Source organism: Zonotrichia albicollis, chromosome 13 (assembly GCF_047830755.1).
Source record: "Zonotrichia albicollis isolate bZonAlb1 chromosome 13, bZonAlb1.hap1, whole genome shotgun sequence".
Classification (NCBI taxonomy): domain Eukaryota; kingdom Metazoa; phylum Chordata; class Aves; order Passeriformes; family Passerellidae; genus Zonotrichia; species Zonotrichia albicollis.
Genome location: NC_133831.1, coordinates 246417 through 271692, shown reverse-complemented (window position 1 = coordinate 271692; position 25276 = coordinate 246417). Strand labels below are relative to the sequence as shown.

The window sequence follows — 25276 nt, the reverse complement described above, 5'->3', positions numbered from 1 at the left end:
TGTAAATCAATTCACTGCACTCTTAGAGTTGTCAAGAGTTATTTGTACATGCATTTATGTATGTGCACCATGAAGTGGAAAACTGCAGGGATGAGTTAAGGTCAGAGATGCACTTCTGTAACTGTGACTATACTTAATCAGCAATTTAATTATTAAATTGGATGATGAATAAATTCAAGGTTGATGTGAGAAATCAGGTTTTGGGTGATAGTGTGTGCAAAATTTGCACAACCATTTACTACTGGTATTACTGTAGCATGTGACTATTAATTGTGAATTGTGAATAGTGAAACAGAGAATCCTTATATCTATTGAAAGAAAACTAGCAAAAATTTCTGCTGGGGAAGCCTCAGAGTTTCAAAGCAAGTGAATAATTACCTTCAGAGCTTAAATTGTTTAGAACAGATAAAGATTATAATCACCTGGTAGACATTGAAAAACTATGTGCCTCATTCTTGATGGTGGTGGTCATAGGGAAGATTATTTTATCTTATTTTTCTGGGCTTACTTTTTATGCTAGGCAAGCTTACAAGAGAAAACAACAAAATTTCCATTATATTTTCAGTTTTTTATTAAAGAATTAATTCTAGCAAAGCAGTGTTATGGCAGGACATGTAAATCTAGAATTTAAAACAATTCTAGATGCTAGAATTCTCCAAAAAAATCCAAGTGTCTTTGGTTCTTTTAAACTGTTAAGACACCGTACAGCTATGAAATATGAAAGAGCAGCTGAGCAGTAGGCCATCTTTAGGCCATCATCCTCTAGAATTGAACATCCTGGCGGCTGGGAGAGCTACCTTTTCCAGAAGTCTCCAGTTTGCTCTTGGATCTTTGAAGTCTCTACGTGGCAGCGTAGGGCTACTGATAACTGGCTTCGTATCAACATCTCCAGAGTCAAAACAACTGTCTGCTGCTTTTTTGTGCTTCTAGCCACTGCACAGCATGAACGAAGGGGGCTGTGAGCTTGTTTCCCCCCTATCTCCTGCTGATGTACATTTGGTGTGCTCTCCCTTGCAGCAGTAATGGTGCTTGTGTGACTGCATGAGTTAATTCAGGGAGTTGATTATAGTGAAGATGATCTTTACCAAATATATAATCATTTTTTCAGACAAGTCAGTTCTCTGACTGAACTTGTTACATCTGCACAAGCATTAAGGGGGACATGAGCAAGGGGTAGAAATCTCTGGAGAGACCACAGGACCGCAATTTAAGGGTTTGAGTGTTCTACTCCCACAAAAATGGAATGCATAAGAATCTTCTTCCAAGGTGAACAGAAGTCTTTTTAGGTAGCAACAGAAACACAGAAGAGACTAATGCCTGAAAGCCACAGTCCTGGGAGACTCCATTAATCCCTCTCTGACTTTTTTCTCCTGTTGTAGCCTTTCACATTAAGTTTGAACAAGTGATGCTGCTGAGAGCAACAGTTCAGTGAATGCATGTGAAATAAGAAACGGAGATCAGGCCTAGTTCCAGAAATACAGAGAAAAATATCCTTAAGTTTCTCTTTTCCTTCAGATGGCGAAAACTGGAAAAAATCCTCTACAGTAATGTAAGCAAAGAACTATATACATTAAAAGGAGGCAATCAAAAGAGTTAGTTACTTGCAGGTGGCATTTAATTGTTTAATATGACCTGAAGCCATCCTTCCATTTCTTGTCAAAGAGATCTTTCATGACTGGGACTAATAGGAGCCATAAAGGCAGCTGTTACCACAGCAGGGAGAAAACCCTGTGATACCTCTGCTGTAGTCACTTCATAGATGATTTTTATACTGACCGTAGTTCTTGGTTCACAGTTCTGACTCCTTTCTCGAGCTTGAAGAGACATTCTGCTTTTGTAAGTAACCAAGCAATAGAAAAAAAGCAAGATTTTATAGCTTAAGCAACAAACTGAACTACAGGGGAAAAATACGTACCTGAGGATCCACTGCAACCAGCGTTAGAAGAGGCTTAGGAAGGAAGAGCCTTTCTCAGAAAGCTATCAGCAAGGACTCTTCCTTCGGCTTGCTGGGCAACACAAAAAGTCAAAACCACCACCATGCACCACAGTTCTACTATACAGATCTTTTCTGTATGCATGTGACAGAGCAATCTAAATGCTCGTCATTGAGAAAGGGCACGGTGGCTCGCTAGGATTAATCAAGGTTCTGTAAGAAGGAAAAAGAAAGCAGCTTTAACTTAAAAGTCCGATCCATAAACTGGAACACGGCTCTTACATGGCCGTTTAAGAAGCCATGCTTCGGGCGTGTTTCAAGAGGTAGAACTAGGAGGAAAGAAACCACCTCGCAGCTTTTTAACTCACGAAGCAGCCCGTTTTGCAGGGGGTATTATCCTCTCTGTCCACTCGCACGAGGCGGGCGGGACGCGGCCGCGCCGAGCTCTGTTCGCCTGGGGGTGCTGGGTGCTGGGCCGGGGTGGAGGGGGCTGCTACGGCGGGAAGGCCCCGCGGAGGGGAGGCGGCGGGGCGCGGGGGGCTGCGGCGCTGCCGCGAGCCGGTTTGGGCGGGCCAGGCCGGCGGCCCGCCTCTGCCGGGCTGCGCCTTTGCCCGGGGATGCTCCGGGGGCGGGCGGATCGGCTGCTCGGGCTCCTCCCGCTGCCCCGGCGCCTCGGCCACGTCTGAAAGGGGTTCATTGTCCCTGTCGGCAGCTCGGAGCCGCGGCGGTGGCGGGAGGCGGCGACAAGGTACGGACAGGCTGATGCGGGTGGGGGTGCGGTTATGCCGCGGCATTGGAAGGCCCTGTCAGACCTTTTTTTTTTCCGGTCTCAAACAACGGTACTTTAAAGGAGATGTTTTTGAGCTGGTTACGCACGCCCCTGCCTGTGGCGGCGGACTAGCGGTGATACCAGTTACGGCGGAGCCGATGTCGCACCGATAGAGGTAAAGCTGTCGAAAATCAGCCTGGTTATTTTAGGTGGGTTTTTGGGGGGTTGTTTTATTTTCTTCCATCTCTCTCCTTTCCTCTGCGCCCCGCCTCCCCCCCCCTTTTTTTTTTTTTTCTTCTTCCTTTTCCCTGTGGAACGTGGCTGATTCAGGTTAAGGTGGTTTCGTTTAGTTGGAGATGAGAGAATTTAGAGAACTTCCCATCATTTCAGGAAATGCCTTCCCATTTTTTGTTGTGTCCCGCCTCTTTCTAGGTGAAGGTGACATGCTGATCGGAAGCATTTGTCAGTATTTCTTAGCTGCAACAGTTGCTTCAAGTGAGGCACACAGGGCGCACCTCAGTCCAATCGTCCTCGGACTGTTTGAATTTGAGGACGCTATTGTAGCAGTGCCGACAGAGTCTCAAGTAAGTGAATAGCATTCAGTCACTGCCGGTGTCTCTTTGGCACGCCAGTTTTGCTATCGTAAAATTCCTAACAAAAGCTGCAACTAAGCAGACCTCATTTCTTGAACACCAGCAATTCTAGTAGCTGAAAACACTTTGTGATCTTCAGCTGCAGTGCATAGAGAAATAGGTATTATAAGGCTGTGCTTTGACACTGCCATTCGCTTTGGCTGGACGACTTTATCTAACTCTAAAAATATTTTTAAATCTCCCAAAGGAAACAGTACCTTTTAGAAAAAGAACTTTAATGATCATATAATTAAATGGATGATATGTTTCATTGTATTATAAAGTCTTTAATTGTGATGATTTCCTGGAAACAATTCTTCAAATCTCATTTAGTACTAGATTCTAAAAAGAAGTATATTTCCAAAAGCTGAATTAGCAGTATCACCTGAAATGCTAATATAATGTTATAATTCAGAATTACTACAGTACATTTACTGTATTTTATTATTTTAGTTGTGGCTTTGCTATGCTATTTTAAAAAAATTGGGCGGGCTTATGAGTTTCACCTATTTAATATCGGAAAGTCTTTTAACTTTTAGGACTACCAGTGATCCTAGAACACACCCTCCAAACAAACTTTTTCTGTACCCATTCAAATACCAATCTGCATATTGTTGATACAGTAAGCTTCTGCCTTATGAAGATGTGTGATTTCTACCTGCATAAGAATACTGGAAAGTGATGTTTTGTCAGTGGGGTGATTTACTGCAAGAATTACTAGTAATATTGTTGTGTGTTATTCTTTGACCAGCTTTCTCGTGTTCCAGAATTTTACTTTTTTGAGTAGCAAACTATGTTTCTAACGTTAGCTCACAGAACCTATTTTGGTGGTGATTGCATTGGTGCAATATCTGATAGGTGAAGAATGCAGTGAGTAAATTTGATGAGGAGAAGTAGACCTTCAGGTGATCTTTGCTCTATTTATCATGCCATGAATAAACGTTTTCCTATTAATTCTATAAAATGCGTGATGGCATTCACTGTTATCATTCTTTTTACAGTCAGTATTGTTGCATTTGGTGAATTTTAAGTACATAAGAGAATAACCCTAATTACATTCATCTCGAATGATTGCTTAGAAAGGTCAGCATACAGGACAGTCATTTTTGGGTAACAAAAGGTTGTGCACATAATGCAGCATTATTCATTTTTCAGTGGAAGAAATCAATCTGTGAAATCAACAGAATCACAGAATATTCTGAGCTGAAAGGGACCCACAACTGAGTATGTTAATTGAAGTAATTTCTGTGTAATCTGTAAGTTCTTTGACTTTAAAAATGCTGCACAGACTGTTTAAAATGAAAGTATGCTGGAAATTTTCTCAGACAGAAAATGGCCAGGGAAGACTTTGACAAAGACAGCTGAGATTCAGTTGCTCAGAGGTCATTGTAGGGGAGCAGGTATTTGTAATTCTTCACTGAAATGTTTTTGCTTTAATCCAGCCTGGTTTTTCAGTCTTCCCACAACAGACCCAGAATTGTTTGTTCTAAGGGAGTATTTCATCCCAGCCTTTTGTCCAAAGCTCAAAGACAGAGCATGTTTTTTGACAGCTCTAATATGAGGCACTCTTTCTGTCTTTCTACAGTCTTTTTAATATCCCAGAAAAAAAATTGCAGTTTAATAGGAGGGTCTTTTCCAGCTATAAAGTTAGTTTTTGCTACTCGATTAAGTCTCTTCAGGTTGAATTCTGTGCTGAAAGGAAGTTACTAAGAAACGCTACTCCCTTCAGAGCTGACCTGAAAAAATCTGATGACTTGATTCCAACATTATATGTCTTACGTGACAAACAAATAAAAGTCCCTAGAAGCATGAGCTAAATGATCATCCAGTGAACAATTTTTTTCCTTCTTTTCTGCCTTTCTGGGTCTGAAAAGTGCTCATCTTAGAAATGAGATCTTTTTGGGATCAGTACTATCACTGACTGTATTTTTACCCTGCTTAGTAAAACTGGATAGCTTTTTGTTATGTATCTGGTTTCTTGGCAAGCAGATACTAGTGGCCCTGCAGCTCAGCAGTCTATCAGAGACAGTTTAAGTCATGAAGAAAATGACTGCTCTGTTGGCCAGTTTGTATAATTAATTTTCTTTGGACAGTATGTAAGAATAGTTGTTGTGGAATTGTCCCAGGGCTCATCTAGTGTAGGATCTTCTTTCCATTAGTAGCTGTTAGCAGGCAAGCCCAGGAACAGAGCTTGATTCAGGACTGGCAACTAAACCATATAAGCTAATGCTTTTCAGATCACATTTTGAAAATTTGCATTGCCCTGTGAAGGGATGATTGTGCCTCAGGAATTTGAGAGACTTCTGATGATTCTCTTTACCGGAGCTCTCCTTGAAGAAATAGTATCACCAAAGTACTACTACTATCACAGAAAAGGAGTAACAGTGTAACTGTTCCTAAAATAACTTATAGTAAGGTGTGTTCATTACTTACAGAAACATGTATTGTGATGCTACTGAGTGTTGCCATACTTCATGTGTCTCAGCTGAGAGATGTATGAGGTGTCGGAGTGCCGTCTGCTGCAACTTGAGGCCTGTTACAGCCTGTTTTTCTGCTTGTTGTAGCTCCCTTGCCACTTGGGGTCAGTCTGATTTTGTCACTGAGATGGCAGCTGAAGTGGTGGTAATGCTAAAACATCCGGCCCCTCTGCTGGTTCTCCTTTTTCCCCCCATGTTTGCAGTTGGCAGGCATGCTATAGTCAGGCAGGTGCACTACGAGGAAGCACTTATGTGGAACAAAGCAGGATAAAAGGGGGTGTAACAAACCCCAATTTTGCTTTCTGGAGAGGAGTTTGGGATGAGCAGGTAGAGCCACTGAGCTGTTGGTGGAGGAGGAGGGCACTAGCAGAAAGAGGCAATGCAAAGCAAGTCACAGACTAGTGTTTCAGCATGGAGCTTCAGTGTGCAGTTTTGGCATATTGCCTTTCTGTGCTGAAAGAGCAAGCTTGCCTAACAGCACCATCTAGCGAGTCCTGCAGTGGAACAGGTGGAGGATCAGAAGTAGCCTGTATCGCGAGGTCCCGTTCCTCACATTTGGAATTGTAGAATCATTTATGTTGGAAAAGACCTTCAAGATCATTAAGTCCAACTGTTTATCCAACAATGCCAGGTCCACAACTAAGGCAATGATATAATGTAATCTATTCAGTAGATTTATAAATATGTAGATACATATATATAGATACATATATAGATCTTCAGCGACTCTATGAGAAGGGGCTTTATAACAGCTGCTTTCTGCCTCAGCTAAAGTTCATCAAAAAATCACAGAAGACCTTGTTGGGTTAAAAAAATTAACCTTTAGGGGTTATATGTACTTTAGGGGAATAACCCTAGAGTTTAACCTGGGCTAAAATCACCTTAACTGCAGAATGCAATTAAAAGGGGTAAGTAAACAGAATTACACATGCCCAAGAGGAGAAGTGCAGAAATAAAGGGCACTGTTCACAGAGAAAGTGGTATATTTGGCCTTATGCACTGGAAGCCACACAAGAGAATACTTTACAGATGCTGTATTTTCCTGTGTAATTATGCTCTTTATTTGATGGTGTCTACATGTGTGTATATTCCTTAGAAACACTCCAACTTTTCTAAAAGGAAAGAAAATTAATCTTAAATATAGAAAACTGGTATTTACTTAGTGTTTTACTTTGGCATTGCACCTTTTTCTTGCAGTTTCTATCGTAATGAAGTGTAGCTGTAGTCATTTGATGTTATTTGTAGTGCTTGAGTCTTGTTAGTTCAGATACATATTGTGGACTAATACTCACGTTATCTGTGTTTTCCTTGGCACAGTGTTGTCTGCAACACTACTTGCCTGGGAACTGGAGCAAGGAGAGGTCTGAGAGAGTCAAGGCAAAAGTGAATGTAAAAAACAGCTTTTGGCTTTTATTCCTCAGTCTCCCGCACTCTGCTAATAACATGTAAAGAGCAGTTCGTGTTGCAGCTCTGCAGCATGATTAGAGTGGAGCAACAGTTCTGTGTTAGAACTGTGCTAGAGTGGAAGCACATTTATTCTTTAAAAAGCATAATTGAGTTTCTGAAAGCTACATAATAAGTGAGACTGCAAGGAGCTGCAGAATGCAGTCTTAGTGTAGATAATGACCCACGTTTTGTACTCAGGAAAAAGATCCAAGGTAGTTGTGTCTGGCTGACTTTCAGGCATAGAGCCTGTTTCAAGAAAAATCTTTCAATTAGAAAATGAAACTTCAGCTTTGACTTCAGCTTAGATTCTTTCATCCCCTTTGTTTGGTGAAGTGTCAGTGCAGGCTGCTGGATTGCTGGTGATCCTCACAGAACAGACAAACTTATAGATGCTTCTGAAGATGTAATATGCAAAAAAATCAGTATTTGAACAAGGCAGATTTTATCTATGAAGAATGGCCAAGCTGAACTAAACTAAGGATTTATCTATCTGCTCTTGTGCCTGAGAGTAGCAAGTAGCAGACTGCTAAGGAGGAAGTAATACATTAAGCCTTGTTTCTTGTAGCAGGTCACTGCAATACAGTATACCATGTATACTGTATTGTATACATGGTATACAATACCATGTATACTGTCCATGGTTTAGGGAATTGCTAAGCCATGGGCTGTAGCCTCATTTTTGCCTTTAACAGTCCTTGGAAGGCTTTTCTTCCCTTACTTATTTTAAATCAATGTGATTATTTGTTGAACTCCTGTACACTTTTGCTGCTACAGAATTTTGAAGCAGAGTTTCACATTTTTAATATGCAGTGTACATAAAGGTTTTGTAATGGGTGATCATTTAATTCAATTTATTATGTCAAATGAATTTATCTTTGTTTACTAGTCTGCATGATTTTCTTTCAAGAGTTCAGAGTGTGTTGAAAAATGCGTCTTTCACTGCAACAAGAAAAGAATTGTAATTGCAAATGCAGCTAGATAACAAATAGGTATTTGTAGAACTTCTGAGATGATCTGCATACATGAGGAGTCTTACTTTCCTTTACCTTGCCTGCTGACATTTACTGTCTGCTTGCAAGTGGAATCTGCATGAGTGAGAGCACAAAAGGGTAGGTGCCAAAAATCTCTAGTAAAAATCTGGGGGAGGGGGTGCATGTGTCTTGAACTTCGACTGCAAAGTAAAGCAGAAATCCACTTGGGCTTGACATGCCTAACATTTTCTAGGAGTTATATGCAGACAAATCTAACTCCCAAACTGGTAATTCTTGAATGCAAACTCAGCGTATTCCGTCTTGGGATGTATGCGCTCCAGACCAAAGATACGTGTCAGGAGCTTTTAAATTTTGTCACCTGTGGCCAGGTGTGGCTTCAGGTTGTGAGTTTTCATCCATCTTCTGCCTTCTGTGGTTTGGAAAATAGAGGGTTGTGGACAAACACCAATTGGTGTGGCACCCTGTGGTCACTGTGGGGTACAGCACTCACATTAGATGATTTTTATTTCAGCACCCACAGCTACCAATGTTTGCATCTCCTCCTTTTAGGGGATAGAAAACCTTGTAATGTTAAATTGAAATAGAAATACAGCTGAGGGAGTCAGAAACTTTTTTTTTTCTTATTTTTTTAGTGCAGTGTTTACCAGTGTTCAATTTGAGGGCCTTGTGTATTTTGTAGTTTTGTTTTGTTTTTTTTTTAATCCAAGGGTTGAGCTGCATCAACCCAAGGTTTTCTTCAAAATTGAACATTTACTTGTTTTCTTATTTCTGCAGTGGTCTTACTGTCACACATTACTTCCTTTTTTTTCCCAACAGTTGTCACCTGCAGTGATCATCCCCAAGTGCAGCTGATTAAGGAAGCAGTTAATGCCACTTACATACATGCACATTTGAAGAAAGGTTTTACTAATGCAAGACTTTGTATTGCCTAAGTTGTGTTGTATTGTTATTGTGCCACAGGAGCAATGGTTGACCAGTATCTCCCTTCTCTTTTTCAGCTTTTTTCATTACTCTTCCTCGGTGAGAATGGCAAGGATTCGGATTCCTAGCACAATTGTTATAATTTTTGTTACAGTTCAGACTGGATTCTTACTCTTCATGTATGCCCGGTACAGTAGCTTCATGCCTCAGTCTGAGGAGAAACCATCACAAGTCCACATACTTATTCTCTCCTCTTGGCGGTCAGGATCTTCTTTTGTTGGTCAACTTTTCAGCCAGCACCCCAGTGTCTTCTACCTGATGGAGCCTGCATGGCACGTGTGGGTTACAATGTACCAGAACAGTGCCAAAGTCTTACACATGGCAGTGCGGGATTTAGTCAGGTCGGTCTTTCTGTGTGACATGTCTGTGTTTGATGCTTACATGCCTTGGAAAAGAAACTTATCTGATCTTTTCCAGTGGGCAGCAAGTCGGGCTCTGTGTTCAGCTCCTGCTTGTGACTCTTTTCAACGTACCGACATAACCAGTGAACTGGCATGCAAGACTCTTTGTGGACGGTATCCATTCAGCAAGGTGGAGGAAGCCTGTAAAACTTACAGCCATGTTGTCATCAAGGAAGTTAGATTCTTTGACTTGAAGGTCCTATACCCCCTCCTCACTGATCCATCCCTGAATCTCAAAATTATTCACCTGGTCCGTGACCCCAGGGCAGTCGTTAAGTCACGGGAACAATCCGTGAAAGCATTAGCCCGTGACAATGGAATTGTCTTGAGTACCAATGGCACTAAAGTGGAAGATAGCAAATACAAAGTAATGCAAGAGGTTTGTAGAAGTCATGTTCAGATTTATGAAACAGCAACTCTAAAACCACCTAATTTCCTGAAAGATCGCTATTTAATGGTCCGTTTTGAAGATCTGGTAAGAGATCCATTATCAGAAATCTCAGAAATGTATAAATTTGCAGATCTTAGTTTGACTCCTAGGCTCAAAAGCTGGGTTTATAATATCACTCATGGACAGGGACCGGGGAAAAAAAAAGAAGCCTTCAAAATAACATCCCGAGATGCAGTTAGTGTTTCACAGGCCTGGAGAAATGTTCTTTCCTTTCAGAAAGTTAAGAAAATACAGGAAGTTTGCAAAGGGGCTATAAGCAGTCTTGGTTATCAGCTAGTGGATTCAGAAAAAGAACAAAGAGATCTGACATTAGATCTGGTGTTGCCAAGACGACAAAATCAATTCAGCTGGTCATCATTTAATCCAAAGCACTGAGACATTTTTGAGAGATCTGGGGAGTTGGGGCAAGGTAGTTGTTTGAATATTTCTATACTGCACAGCATATAGTAATTGGAAAATCCTTGGCTGATGACTTTATCTTTTCGTCTGCTCCTTTTCTGTTAATGTAAGAAGTTTTTTTCCCCCTGAGTTTTTTACATATTAAAAAAAAAAAAGACAGCATGATACTTTGTCAGCCTGTTACTGTGCTGCTCACAGCATTGTTTTAAGAATATAATTTAAGCACTTTCTATTAAAAGATGGATTCTCAAAGATGTCTGTTTATTGATAATACTTCGCTTCTTTTTTTCATGCTTTAAGTATTTAAGAATCACAGTTCTTTATTTGTATATATGGAACAAAGTAAATAGTAAATTCCTTCACTTGACTTTCTTCTTTAAAGTTGTTTTGCAGTTGTATATTTTTTTTCAGACTTCTTTTGATGTTTTCAGTCTTACCATACAAGTTTTCCAAAAGGTGGGGCAACTGCAGCAGCTGTGTTGTAAAAGGCTTAAATGGAAACTTCATTTATTGATAGATTTCATAGGGGTTTATTTGGAATGGCAATATTTACAATCAGATACTTGAATGTAATGTTTGCTTGGATTGCAAGAACCAAAGGATATGAAGAAACTTTCAGTGGAATCACAGTGGAAATAGCGTTTTAATGCTGTCCCTGTTGTGTTCTAATACTGTGACAAAGAATAAGTGCACGCTTGGTCCTGCCACCGCACTCCATACCGTTATCCTCTCTCTGTACAACTATAAGCAATTTGTGAAGATCACTTCGCAAATTTTCAAGCCTTGAAAATTTGCGTATCGATTATATTGCTGCATGGAAGTGATCCGTTCAACTTCGATAGCAGAGACAGATGCTCGTGTACGCTTAATATTCGGTGCTGCGCCCGAGAAACCCTGGGGCACCGGTGGTGCTCCAGCACCGCGCGGGCGCAGACGCTCGGAATGAGCGCGGGTGGGGGCCGGGGGAGGCTGTCCCCAGCCCCGCCGCTGAGCATGAAGCCCGTACTTGGCGGTTTTGAGACGTCGCCGGTGCCAGCTGCTGGCCAGGAGCTCCAGGTAAGAAACCCGTAGTGGCGCTTTCCGTGGCTGCGCTCTGCCTCACACTGGTACTGCTACTTGAAGGTGAGCGGTTAACGGGCGACTGCGTGGTGAGTCCAGGGGAAGACCCGAGGAGGGCGACGGTGCCTGTGGGGGGCGGCTGGGCTGGCGGGGCCCGCGGCACAAGCAGCGAGTGGCGGGGACTGCCTGCGGATGGAGCGGCGCGGGCGGCAGCGCCGAGCGGGAGCGGCAGCGGGGGTTGCCGAGGACGGCGCCGGGCGGGAGCGGGTGGCAGGGTGTGTCCGGAGCAGCGCGGAGCTGCGGTGGCCCCGCGGCACGGTGCAGTCGCTGTTCGGCGGGGGAACTGAGCGGGCAAGGGGGTGCTTCACCGCACGCCGGGAGCTGCGGTCCAGGGGACGGAACTTGTTGGTTCCCAGGGCATGCTGGGTGTTGTGGTTTTCTATCGCTCGGCTGCCGGGCAACTCTCATCATAACCAATACGACGTTTTCCAGCTCCTCAGTTTCTCAGATTTCCTTTACCACTGTGGACTCTGCTCACGTAGCTCTTCTGTTTTAGGGAGTGCCACATATAGCATTCTGGGTTCTTAATCCAAACCATGTCTTGCCCTTTGAAAATTAATACAGCTGTTAGATGCGTATGAGTTATTCTTGTTCCTTAATAGGGTTGACATAGCTTATTGAATGGAGAAATTACTTTGCAGTTGTAGCATCCTCCGTGAAGTCTGTATCAGTAGATTTATTCCAAGTATAGCACATTTAGGATGCTTCCATTTTGACCCAGTGAAAACACCATCCACAGCATGAGAAGATGCAACAGTGGTTTTAAATGGCAAAATGGGGGAGTAAATGACAGTAGAAAACGTTTATTTCCTCTTTTTTTTTTAATTTGTTGGTTTGCATCACTAATCCCAATTATGCAGGAAAATTTCAGTCCTATACTCCTCTAAATGCACTACTTTTAAGGTTGCATGTACTCTGATCTAATCATCCTCAGTCCTTTGTGCTGTTAATTTAGAATTTTTTTCAGCCCAACCTGACGGCCTCGAGCGAACCGAGGCCAGGCTTGCGAGGCTGCCTGAACGGAGCCGAGCTCAGCCGAACCGAGCCCGCTGCTCTCGTGCGCGCTAATTAGCGCGAGTGCGGTCACCGCCTAATGAGCCCCTGTGCCGCCCCGCGCTCCCGGTCGTGTCCGTGCGATGGGCGGGCCGCCCGCGGGACGCGGCAGCAGGAGAGCCCCGAGCCGGGCGCGTTTAACGTGAGGCGGCGCCGCTTGCCCGCCCTCAGGGAGCCGAGCCGAGCCGAGGCGCGCCGAGCGCACAGAGCGGCTCCGAGTTCGGCCGAAGCGAGCCGAGCCGCGCCGAAGAGGCGAGTTCAGCCGAATGCAGCCGACAATAGCCGAGTTCAGCCGATTACAGCTGAATTTAGCCGAGCAGCTGCGAGCTTTGAGGTGAGCGTGCATCATTGCCGGCTTGGGATTGAGTGAAATGGACTAAGGAAACCAACTTTGGGGAGGGAGACAGGGAAGGGAGGGGGCGAGAGAGGGATTTACCAATTTACCAATTCTTCCGTCAAACTCATCACGGCAGGACAGGGTGAAGACTGAAAGTGTAAGAAGATGTGGAGGGAAACAGAGAATCTGACAGGAGCATCGAACGCACAAGTGCACGAATTTCGCTTTTTGCTTGGATGTAAACTCAGAAGTTGTAAGGAATTTGGGAAAGGGACATTTCATAAGGAGATGGAGGAGAAGAAGTTGTTGTTACAGTCCTGGCAAAATCTTTTGTTCTAGCTAATAAAAGAAGTTAGTTTAGAAAACAAAAAGAAAAAAAAAATGTAGTTTTTCTTTACTTGACTATTATATTCATTGGTGGTATATGGTGTGTTGTTTTATTTCTTGGTATTATTAACTCAGTGTAAGTTGTTTTTTGAGTGAACTAACTTTCTGGATGGGTTGGTTTGTATTTGAGGCAGGATTGATTTCAATAGGTTTCTTTCATGTTCTTTCTTACCTTGTGATAGGTATTACTGGGGTTTTGGCTTTGTTTACTGTATGCATAAACATACAGCTTTGGTTGGGCCAGCTGGGCTGCCGGAGTTTGTGGGTGTGAATTTATTCGATAGCTTTTGTTAAATGCAGTTTTTTATTTTTGAAAGGTTTTTCAATGTAGTGGTTTTAAGGTGGTTTTTAAGAACTGATTGTATTGTTTCATGTTGTTTGTAGTTGGTGTACAGTAAGGGATGTGGTGTGAGTACTTGAACGTTATGGTTTTGATTTTCCTAAGTTCCGTTTTCTTTCTGGTTCGATAGGTTTTTTTAGTTTTATTGTTGGTGACAGGGGCATTTATGTGGTGGGTTTTTATATGCAATATGTTTTTTAATGTGGGTAGTGATATTTTTTAGTATTTTAACAGTTTAGATTTTTTATTTTCATGCTTTGTATGAGGTTTTTTTGAATTGCAAAATAACTTTTATAGATTATTGGATTTTATTTGTGCATTAGCATAAAGGTAGAGCTTTGGGGGCTTTTTGAGTCAGTTGTACAGTTTTGAGTCTAGTGAGTTGGTTTGATTTCATTTTTAATGGGTGTTTGTTTTTATTAGCAGTTGTGTCATTTTCAAGGTGTATTTGAGTTTTTTGGGGTTTTTGAGATATTGGTTTAGGAGGAAGTTGATGATGAGCATGTGCGGAGCTTTTGGGCTAGTTATAGTGGGATTTAAAATTTATTTTCAGTTAGGTTTATTTGAGTTTTTATTAGGGTTCAATGTTGTGGGATGTTTCTTCCGTTAGTAATAGAAATAGGTTTTGTTTTGATGTGCTGCGATGGGATGAGCGTGTGCTGCGTGCCGGTGCTGACAAAGGTACGGTATTGTTGTGGTTCTGGTGTGTCGGGTTAATGAATTCATATGGTTTAATATAGAGATGAAAATAGAAATAAATATACATTTAAAAAGAAATATAACATTAGAGTGGTAAACATAAATATAGATAACAGATGCATATATAAAACTATAATTCATGGTATGGAATTGTAACATATTGTCATATAGATAAATGATAGTCTATTATATATATACAAAGATATATAAATATAGATTGTAAATATAAAATATTTAAATACAGTTAAAATAAATTGGGGGTTTTATTAGGTTATAGGCTAGTGTTTTTAAAATAAATAATATAAATAGAAATAAAATAAAAAATCAGATACAAATATATGTGGAAATACAAATATCTATAAATATTTAATTGAAATAAATATAAGTAAAAGAAATATATAATAGAGAAATTTTATATCTATAATCAGCATAATCTGCTGATTATGCTATTGTGTTGAAATACTTGGCCTCCACTGCAGTAGCCCTACACTTAACTCGATGGCCTCCCCCAGCAGGTCCCAAAACACCTGGATGCAGATCAGCTTAAGCTTCACTGATGTGATAAACAGAGTTCACTCTTTAAAATTTTTACAAGTTTAATAAAGGATAAAAGGACAAAATAATCCAGCACTGGGATGCTTTTAGCACACAGCCAAAGAGCACAGAGGTAGCTTAAAATCACGTTCACTATATACTGTTACATTGCTGAGGTCACATGCATATTCATTAACTTACACATTATTCAAACATTCCTTTGACTTTTTGATGTTCCAGGAACTCTCTTGTTTAGTTTTAACCTCTGACTTGTCTGCAGAACATTCTGTAAATTAGGTCTACATATTTTATTTCTTCCTGTAGTTTTATCCTGTTGCTTCACACTCCCTGATAACGCCCGATAAGAGTCGATAAATCCTTCCTGGATGCTTAAGCTCTTTTTGTCACTATTATCTTATCACTTGGTAGGGGCAGTCTGCAGTTATAAGAAACAGAATAATTGCTTTACACCGTTTTCTGAGTTAGTTACATAGAAGTATTTTAGTTTTTATTTTAACATTTTGCTAAAGCCTACGATATATTTATCACGCTACTATTCATATGAAATATACAGTGTATACATAAACTGACATATTACACTATACAAAGCAGTTAAAAGTAAGTATAAGTTTTACCATATCAAAATACTTGTAATGCAAAAAGCTAATCTATGAATGTGAAAGCCAATATTGTTTCATCATCTATAACATCCGACGACGAGGGTGAGCAGCGGGCCCGCAGCAGGCGGAGGGCGGGCAGAGGGACGCAGGCACTTAACTTTGGCCAGGGTGCTGATCTCGGCCAGTCGGGGCAGGCCAAGTCCCCGCAGAAGTGGAAGCACTGCGGTACAAGAGGCACCCAGAGCCCGCAGCGGGCGATGCACGCCCTCCCCGCTCCCGAGCCCTCTCCTCACCAAATCGCCGCCGCTCCCTGGTCCGCCCTGCTGTCGCAAAGACGACTCGGAACCCCTCCCGGGCTACACTCCTCTCCGCCCCCTGCCCCGAGTGCCGATGGGGCGCTCCGGTAGGGGCTCTGCGGGGGTCTTTTCCCCGGGACCTGGGCACGAGAGAGGGCCGGAGAAGGGGACGGGGGTTTCGCGAGCGGGACCCCCGGCGCCTGCGAGCCCTTCGGGCAGCCCGAGCTCCGCCCCACGCTCCCAGGGGCTGCAGCCTGACGGCTCCCAAACCTGCCAATCACGGCTCGCCTTTCTCAGCCCGCCCTGTCCAATCACAGCCGCCCTGTCAATCCGGAAGCGGTCCCGCCAATCTCAGCCCGCTCAGTGGCGGCTCGACCCCTCAGACTGGCCCCGCTCGCCCGTACGCCTGAGGCGCCGCTCCCGCCACCGCCGCTTTGGGAGCCGGCGGAGCAGTGTCCTCGCTGCCTCGGCAGGCGCTGTTGCGGACGGGAAGGGCGGCCGGGAGCTTCCAGTTCAGGTCCTGGTCGGGATCAGGTTCTGGTCCAGGGAAACGGGCAGGCGGCGGGGAGCAGGCTGACGCGGCCACTGCAATGGCGGCGGCGGGCGCAGCACTTGAGGGGACCGCGGGGAGTCACGGAGCCGAGCGCGGCGGGAATGGGCGGGCTAGGATTGGTGGAGCCGGCAGGCGCTGCCTCGGGTTGTGATTGGCTGGCTGGTCCGCCCGTGGGGCATAAATAGCGTGCGTTGGGGCGGCAATGGCGTCAGTTCGGCGGTGAAGCTGGGAGCGACGGGAGCTGCGGATGCGCGATCTGAGGAGCGGCGCTGCGCCAGGACGGGACCCCCGCGGCAGCTGATCCGGGGAGCGCCGGTGAGCACGGACGCGACGCCTGCGGTAGTATCTGGGGGCCGGCCGTGTCCAGTTCTTTCTGCCGCGCCCTGCGTGGCTCGGGTAGCCGGCGGCTGGTGTGGGGTCTGGAGTGGCGCGGGAGGGGGGGGGGGGGCAGGCCCGCCTGCTGTCACTGGGGGCTGGGAAGTAGCCGTTTCGCGGTTTCTGGATTTAAAGAAATGTTCAGAATACGAGGAATAAAGCTTGCTTTTTGCATTTTTATTACTTTAGTTTGGTTTTACTTGTAACTTTGTTTTGTTTATTGTGTTGTTTTATTATTGCTCGTTTTATTACATCTTTTTGGTTTGATTTGTTTTCTTTACTAGATATCTCATGTTAATTTGGTAAGGGTTGTGGGACTGGAGCTGGAACACCAGTTGTGAGAGCAGTGGGCACATAAAACCCCAGGGTGTGGAATAATGACTTTGGCATGAGTCAGCCCCAAAACAATGTGGAGTAGTGGAAGTGCTGGGGCTAGATAAATGCCTTGGGAGGAAGGCATGGAGCTGCAGTACACGGCCTGCAGGTTATGCCTGGGGGTTCCCAGCCCCTGCCCTGTGGTGCCAACGAGGGGCTGAGTGTGTGGGGGCTCAGAGGGTTCTAGGGCCCAAGAACCAGCCCAAGGGTGCACTTTGGGATGGGGGAGCAGTAGTTCAGTGGCTATTCCCAGCCCCTGGAGCTGCCTGAGGGGAGGTGAGGGGGCCTTTGTGCAGGTGCTGGCCTGAGAGCCACGGTGAGGGGGAAGGTGGATGTTGAGCTTCAGGCCTCCAGTGTCCCCAGAGTTGGGATGCCACTGAGGTGGGTGGGTGGATGCGACAGCTTCTAGAAATATTGAAACGATGGCAGTAACTGATTTGTGGCCTTATCAACAGCCCCAAGGTGCAGTGAGAAGCATGAGCGGCTTTTAGCTGCAGCCAGTAGGAAGCTGAGGAACTGGAGCTGAGGCAGCAGAGCTGGAGGAGACAGAAATATGGTAGGGTTTAAGGTAAAACCCCTGTGGGGCTGGGATAGGGATTGTGGAGCGGGGAGGTGACCTGCATGGTTGGAATTGAAATTGCTCTAAGGACTGTGATCTGAGCTCAAGAACTAGAGCTAAAACAAAGATCCCGTCCTGAGAAGCAGAAGTAGTATTGTGAGGCACTACCGTGAAGATGTTGAGCAGGAAGTGCAAGAGAAGAGCTGGCAGTAAAATAAAGCTTGTGGGTGAAGAGGTGAAAGAGCTGAAATCACTGGGCCTGCACTTGTCATCATTGTGGGACTGGAATTGCAGCTTAACACATCATAGCAATATAAGGCTGGTACTGACGCGGTATTGTTCTTGCGCCGAGATCACTGTAGGCCTGTGACGTGGATGCAGGGGCTGGGTATTGCGACCGATAGTAGAACAGCAGGTATGGAGTGGGAAAAGGGGGCTGCAAGCTTGCGCCTGAAAACCCCGTCGATCCTAGGATATTGCCTGTGCTGGTGATGGCACCTCTTGGGGTGCAGCTGAAATCTCTGTGGGTCTTGGAAATGGACTGCTGGGCTGGCACTTTGAAAATGGCAAAGGCACTAGATCTGTGAACGGGGCTCTGGGCATCCAGGAGAACTAATGCAGGGGTGGGCAAAGTGACTGGGGACTGCTCGGTGGGAGCTAAAATCACTGCAGGGCTAGGATATGGACGGTGGGGTGGGCTTCCAGAGGCTCGTGCGGGACCTGAATTGTTGCCGAGCTGGGGCCAAGAGCAAGATGCTGCCATTTGAAGCTGGAGCAACACAGAGCTGGAGCTGGAAGAAGAGAGCTGGCAGTAAAATAAAGCTTGTGGGTGAAGAGGTGAAAGAGCTGAAATCACTGGGCCTGGTCTTGTCATCATTGTGGGACTGGAATTGCAGCTTAACACATCGTAGCAATCTAACGCCTGTACTGACACTCTATTGTTCTTGCGCCGAGATCACTGTAGTCCTGTTACTCGGATGCAGGGGCTGGGTATTGCGACCGGTAGTAGAACAGGATGTGTGGAGTGGGAGAAGGGGGCTGCAAGCTTGCGCCTGAAAACCCCGTCGATCCTAGGATATTGCCTGTGCCGGTGATGGCACCTCTTGGGGCGCAGCTGAAATCTCTGTGGGGCTGAGAAGTGGACTGCTGGGCTGGCACTTTGAATGAAAATGGCAAAGGCACTAGATCTGTGAACGGGGCTCTGGGCATCCAGGAGAACTAATGCAGGGGTGGGCAAAGTGACTGGGGACTGCTCGGTGGGAGCTAAAATCACTGCAGGGCTAGGATATGGATGGTGGGGTGGGCTTCCAGAGGCTCGTGCGGGACCTGAATTGTTGCCGAGCTGGGGCCAAGAGCAAGATGCTGCCATGTGAAGCTGGAGCAACACAGAGCTGGAGCTGGAAGAAGAGAGCTGGCAGTAAAATAAAGCTTGTGGGTGAAGAGGTGAAAGAGCTGAAATCACTGGGCCTGGTCTTGTCATCATTGTGGGTCTGGGATCGGGGCTGCACACAACATAGGAACTGTAGGGCTGGCACAGAGACCGTAAAATAAAGCTTGTGGGCGAAGAGGTGAAAGAGCTGAAATCACTGGGCCTGGTCTTGTCATCATTGTGGGTCTGGGATCGGGGCTGCACACAACATAGGAACTGTAGGTGCTGGCACAGAGACCGTAAAATAAAGCTTGTGGGCGAAGAGGTGAAAGAGCTGAAATCACTGGGCCTGCACTTGTCATCATTGTGGGACTGGAATTGCAGCTTAACACATCATAGCAATATAAGGCCGTTCTGACACTCTATTGTTCTTGCGCCGAGATCACTGTAGTCCTGTTACTCGGATGCAGGGGCTGGGTATTGCGACCGATAGTAGAACAGCAGGTATGGAGTGGGAAAAGGGGGCTGCAAGCTTGCGCCTGAAAACCCCGTCGATCCTAGGATATTGCCTGTGCTGGTGATGGCACCTCTTGGGGTGCAGCTGAAATCTCTGTGGGTCTTGGAAATGGACTGCTGGGCTGGCACTTTGAAAATGGCAAAGGCACTAGATCTGTGAACGGGGCTCTGGGCATCCAGGAGAACTAATGCAGGGGTGGGCAGAGTGACTGGGGACTGCTCGGTGGGAGCTAAAATCACTGCAGGGCTAGGATATGGACGGTGGGGTGGGCTTCCAGAGGCTCGTGCGGGACCTGAATTGTTGCCGAGCTGGGGCCAAGAGCAAGATGCTGCCATTTGAAGCTGGAGCAACACAGAGCTGGAGCTGGAAGAAGAGAGCTGGCAGTAAAATAAAGCTTGTGGGTGAAGAGGTGAAAGAGCTGAAATCACTGGGCCTGGTCTTGTCATCATTGTGGGACTGGAATTGCAGCTTAACACATCATAGCAATCTAACGCCTGTACTGACACTCTATTGTTCTTGCGCCGAGATCACTGTAGTCCTGTTACTCGGATGCAGGGGCTGGGTATTGCGACCGGTAGTAGAACAGGATGTGTGGAGTGGGAGAAGGGGGCTGCAAGCTTGCGCCTGAAAACCCCGTCGATCCTAGGATATTGCCTGTGCCGGTGATGGCACCTCTTGGGGCGCAGCTGAAATCTCTGTGGGGCTGAGAAGTGGACTGCTGGGCTGGCACTTTGAATGAAAATGGCAAAGGCACTAGATCTGTGAACGGGGCTCTGGGCATCCAGGAGAACTAATGCAGGGGTGGGCAAAGTGACTGGGGACTGCTCGGTGGGAGCTAAAATCACTGCAGGGCTAGGATATGGATGGTGGGGTGGGCTTCCAGAGGCTCGTGCGGGACCTGAATTGTTGCCGAGCTGGGGCCAAGAGCAAGATGCTGCCATGTGAAGCTGGAGCAACACTGAGCTGGAGCTGGAAGAAGAGAGCCACCATCTTGGATAAGGCTTTGTTTTAATCGGTAATTTTAAAAATTAGGGTTAATTTTAAGGGGTAATTATAAGGGTTACGGTTCATTTTAAGATTAATTGGGGTTCGGGGTGGGGTTGAGGCCTCACGGTGGGGCTCGGGGTGGGGTTGAGGCCTCGTGGTGGGGCTCGGGGTGGGGTTCAGGCCTCGGGGTGGGGCCCGGGGTGGGGTTGTGGCCTCGGGTGAGGTTGGGGGCGGGGTAAGGGCTAGGGTTAGGGTCAGGGTTAGGGTTAGGGTCAGGGTCATGCCGCTTCCTCCACCACCGGCTCTATACACAGCACCACAGTGGGCAAAAACTGCAGCACCTTGCATGCATCCTTCCGCGTCTCTCCCTCTGCCGGAACTTGAGGAGCTGGGCACAGCCGCATCACCGAGAGATCCCTCCGCAGTGCAGAACCCTGCACAACCGATACCTGATATCCCTAAAAAATCATAAGAAGCAAATATGACTGCAGGGAAAACAAGCTGGAGAGAACAAAAGATGGTATTGTTATCCTTACCCTCTGTTAGAAACATCCACTGTGCTTTGATGTGGTAGCTGCCAGGGGCTTGTTAGCTCTTTGTAGGCAGGTGTGGGTGTTCACTTGTAGGTTTTTTCTCTGGACAAGTCAATTCAAACTTTGCTAAGCTTATATTTGCAGATTACTCTCTAGTACAGTCCAGCATGACATTTTGGAATGGTGTAAAAATACCATGTTACTTTGAAATTGCTAACGATGAGAAGCTTTAGGGAAAAATACGATTTCAGGGTTGGAAGATGTGAGAAGAATTTTGTGGGGATGTGAGACTGAAATAAAGTGCACTTGAAGCTGGACTGGCACGCTGGCAGATCCCCTATTAAAGGGTAGTGCTTAAATTAACCTGGGGGTTGCCCATTGTTTCTGTAGAAATCAATGTTTCCTGGTCTTCAGAAGTAAGCTGCTTTGAAAAGCTGGAAGGTGCAGTATAGTGACAATCCCCGTGCTTTGGATTAAAAGTAGATTTCAGAAGGGTGATAGGCTTTTGTCTTTTCCTAGAAGTCGATGTAATTCTATCGAGGAGTTTTTAATTCTGTGTTGCCATGTCATCCCTCAGAGCCCTGTCGTACTAATCGTCATACAGATACAAAACAAAACATCAGACCCTGTCCCAGCCACTTAGAGCCCAGAACACGATTTCCTCGGGCTGCCATTTGTGTGCCATCGGTACTCACCGCGGAAGCGAGCCGGGGATGTTGCAGCTGTTGGGAACAAACCGCTTCTCGTCACACAGAAATGGAATTCGGACGACGCCTCGGCCAGCCCCTCTCTGCCGTCGTCTCCTGAATCTGCAGCAGAGCAGTTCCAGTCCGTCCGGGTACGTGTAATCCAGCTCCTGACGATCTGAGCACACGGAGCAGCGCTCAGCTGCCGTGGGGGCTCAGGGAAGGCAGAGTGTGCATTGTCATCTTCCTGAACCTACAGACCAATCAAAGTGAGAACCCACAGGGTGGAAATCACTCGCATATATGCTAAATAAAACTTGCAGATTTATTTAAGAATTGTTTCTGTTCGTTCTTTTTTGTGCTTCTGTGCTTAGAAAACATCCCTACAAAATCAGTTCAGTTCATCAGTTGAACCTTTGTTTGCAGACCCTCACTGAGCAGAATTTGTTGCAGACTCAGTGCACGCTGCGCTGGAGTGTGAGGAGCTCAGTGCACTGCTGGGAGTGTGAGGAGCTCATGTGTGCTACTTTTTGCTTTAGGACGCTCTAAGGTATTTATTCCTTTTGGGATACATGATGAGAATTCCCAAGAGAGGTAGTTATAAGGTATGATATTGGGAAAAAAGCCTGTGTGGTTGGAATGTTGTTGTTGTCAAAAGTTAATTTTTTCTTAGCCAGTAGTTAGCTTTTTGCTTTATTTTTGTGGTAGCAGTATTTTATTGTTTAAAAATTGCTTCAAAATTACTTGAGTGGCTGGCCATCGGTACCTTGTTCAGATTTGCCTATTTGCTTGTAGCTAAAATGTTCACATCTTGTTTATCATTCTATTTAAGAAACTGCTGCCCAGCCAACTAATAACTGAACATCTATCTGTCTGGGACACGGGGAGAGGATTTAGGTAATGTCTTTGTTTCCAGAAAAAAGTTCCTGTGTAGTTTCTAAATAGAGGAGAGGGGGGTGAAGACTCGGGGCTCTGATGCCATTGGGGCACCCCAAGGTCCCCAGGAGAGGAAGCCCCACTGGGGTGCAGGAGCAGGTGTGTTCTCATGTAATCTAGAATAAATTACAAATATAAACATGAAAATTGTAATAATGAAAATATTTTTTTAAATAGCTAAATAAAGCGGGGTTTTTTTATTTGTCAGTAGGCAGGGTTTTGATTATAAAAATTATAAATACAAACAATATAAATGTAGAAATCTAAGTATAGGAATATATCATAAATAAACACATATATAAAGTTTAAAAACAAGAAAAAATTAGTTGTAGCAGTAGATATGACACATAATATAAATAAAAATTTATAAACATTTCTAGAATTTTACAAATATATAATTATTAATACACTGCATCAAAAGAAACAATAAATATAAATGGGAATATAATTATACTAAGTATAAAAATATTTCAATCTCGTTTAAAAGAAGGGTTTTTTTGTATTTATTTGGTTAGAGACGGGGTTTTTATTTGGAATAATAGAAGTATTATAGAAGTATAAATCTAAATATAGAAATATACAATCTATAGAGAAAGATATTTGTAAAAACACGAGCGAACGGCGCCTCCTTCGGCCGAATGGAACGAGCTCAGCCGAAGCAAGGCGAGACCGGCCGAACCTGACGGCCTCGAGCGAACCGAGGCCAGGCTTGCGAGGCTGCCTGAACGGAGCCGAGCTCAGGCGAACCGAGCCCGCTGCTCTCGTGCGCGCTAATTAGCGCGAGTGCGGTCACCGCCTAATGAGCCCCTGTGCCGCCCCGCGCTCCCGGTCGTGTCCGTGCGATGGGCGGGCCGCCCGCGGGACGCGGCAGCAGGAGAGCCCCGAGCCGGGCGCGTTTAACGTGAGGCGGCGCCGCTTGCCCGCCCTCAGGGAGCCGAGCCGAGCCGAGGCGCGCCGAACGCATGGAGAGCGGCTCCGAGTTCGGCCGAAGCGAGCCGAGCCGCGCCGAGCGCACAGAGCGGCTCCGAGTTCGGCCGAATGAAGCCGAGCCGCGCCGAGCGCACAGAGCGGCTCCGAGTTCGGCCGAAGCGAGCCGAGCCGCGCCGAGCGCACAGAGCGGCTCCGAGTTCGGCCGAAGCGAGCCGAACGAGCCGAGCCGCGCCGAGCGCACAGAGCGGCTCCGAGTTCGGCCGAATAAAGCCGAGCCGCGCCGAAGAGGCGCATCCAGCCGAATGCAGCCGACAATAGCCGAGTTTAGCCGATTACAGCCCAATTTAGCCGAGCACTTAAGTTATTCTGCAGCCCTTTGACTTTTGTCCTGACTTTTTTTCAGATGCACCTCCTCAGGTGACTGCAGCAGTTCCTTAGGTTCCATCTTCTCAAAGGGTACAGGGCTCAAGAATTCGTCTTCCAGAGAGTTATCTCAAGTCCTGGCTTGTATTGTATCTGCCTATGTTGGCTAATGTTGTATGTACCTCTATTGTGTGTACCTATGCTGGCTTATACTGTACGTACTTATACTGTATGTACCTATGTTGGTTTATACTATATGTACTTACATTGGATGTACCTATATTGGTTTATATTGTGTGTACCTGTGTTGGTTTATACTGTATGTAAGTGCGTCACCTTATATTGTGTGTACTTACGCTCTGTTTACACTTGCACTGTTTACCTCAGCCTATATTGTGTGTACTTATATTGTACCACTTACGATCAGAGCTGCCCTGCCCTGGCACGTAGTCACAGTTAGGTAGAACAGTTATAGAAATTTTACTCTTCATCTGTCTTTTGTGGGATTTTGGGTAGAAAGTTTATGGGTCCAGAGTGGGGACAAGTCCTAGCTGTCAGATAGCCACTCGTTGACCCTTCCTGTTGTCTCACAGGTCCCCAAGGCTGCTCATTTCCCCAGGGTCTGCCATTTACTTCAAGGAGCAGCAGCCAGAAGATGTGTCACAGCACGTTCTTCAGCGTCTCAGGTAAGGGCCGCAGTGAGCGTGTAAGTGGCAAGAGTGTGTCAGTGTGTGTGAGAGCACGTGGCTGTGTCTGTCTGTGTCTGCTCGTCTCTGCATGGGTGGGCACATGCTGACTGGATTTAACCTTGTGTATATGACTTTTGCTTTTCAGGTTTTGCAACTCATTTTTAAAGTTAGAATAAAAAATCCTCAGCCGGGTTATATTGTATGTACTGACATGGAATGTACCCATGTTGGCTTAAAACCCAGTAAAACAGACGAAGATGGGTAAGAAAAAACCCAGAAAAAAACCCCAACAAGATGGGCAAGAAAAAAAACCCAGAAAAGAACCCGAAGACGGGCAAGAAAAAACCCAGAAAAAAAACCCGAAGATGGGCATGAAGAGACCCAGGAAAAACCCCCAAGATGGGCAAGAAAAACCCAGAGAAAACCCAGAAAAACAATTCCAAGGAGGGCAAGAAAAGACCCGGAAAACACCCAGAAAAAATCGCCACCAAAGTATAAATATATAAATGTCTTTCAAATATATAGAGAATTGTTAAAT

At 45.5% G+C, this 25276-nt stretch overlaps 1 protein-coding gene across 3 annotated transcripts; it reads left to right on the top strand.

Annotated features, from left to right (window-relative positions):
• Positions 1-2444: 2444 nt before the first annotated feature.
• On the top strand, positions 2445-25154 carry LOC102066922 (carbohydrate sulfotransferase 5). 3 transcript variants are annotated; one of them, XR_012582356.1, is made up of 5 exons: positions 2447-2681; positions 3135-3286; positions 9248-11537; positions 24643-24735; positions 24884-25154. XR_012582356.1 is itself a non-coding variant. In XM_074550616.1 (4 exons), the coding sequence occupies exon 4, from the start codon at positions 9276-9278 to the stop codon at positions 10455-10457; it is 1182 nt and encodes a 393-aa protein (XP_074406717.1). In that variant the 5' UTR covers positions 2447-2681; positions 2784-2877; positions 3135-3286; positions 9248-9275; the 3' UTR covers positions 10458-10668. The 3 variants fall into 3 exon arrangements, 2 of the variants coding, with proteins under 2 accessions (XP_074406718.1, XP_074406717.1); XM_074550616.1 differs by lacking the exons at positions 24643-24735; positions 24884-25154 and adding an exon at positions 2784-2877 and having other exon boundaries at positions 9248-10668; XM_074550617.1 differs by lacking the exons at positions 3135-3286; positions 24643-24735; positions 24884-25154 and having other exon boundaries at positions 2445-2681; positions 9248-10668.
• The last annotated feature ends 122 nt before the right edge of the window (positions 25155-25276 follow it).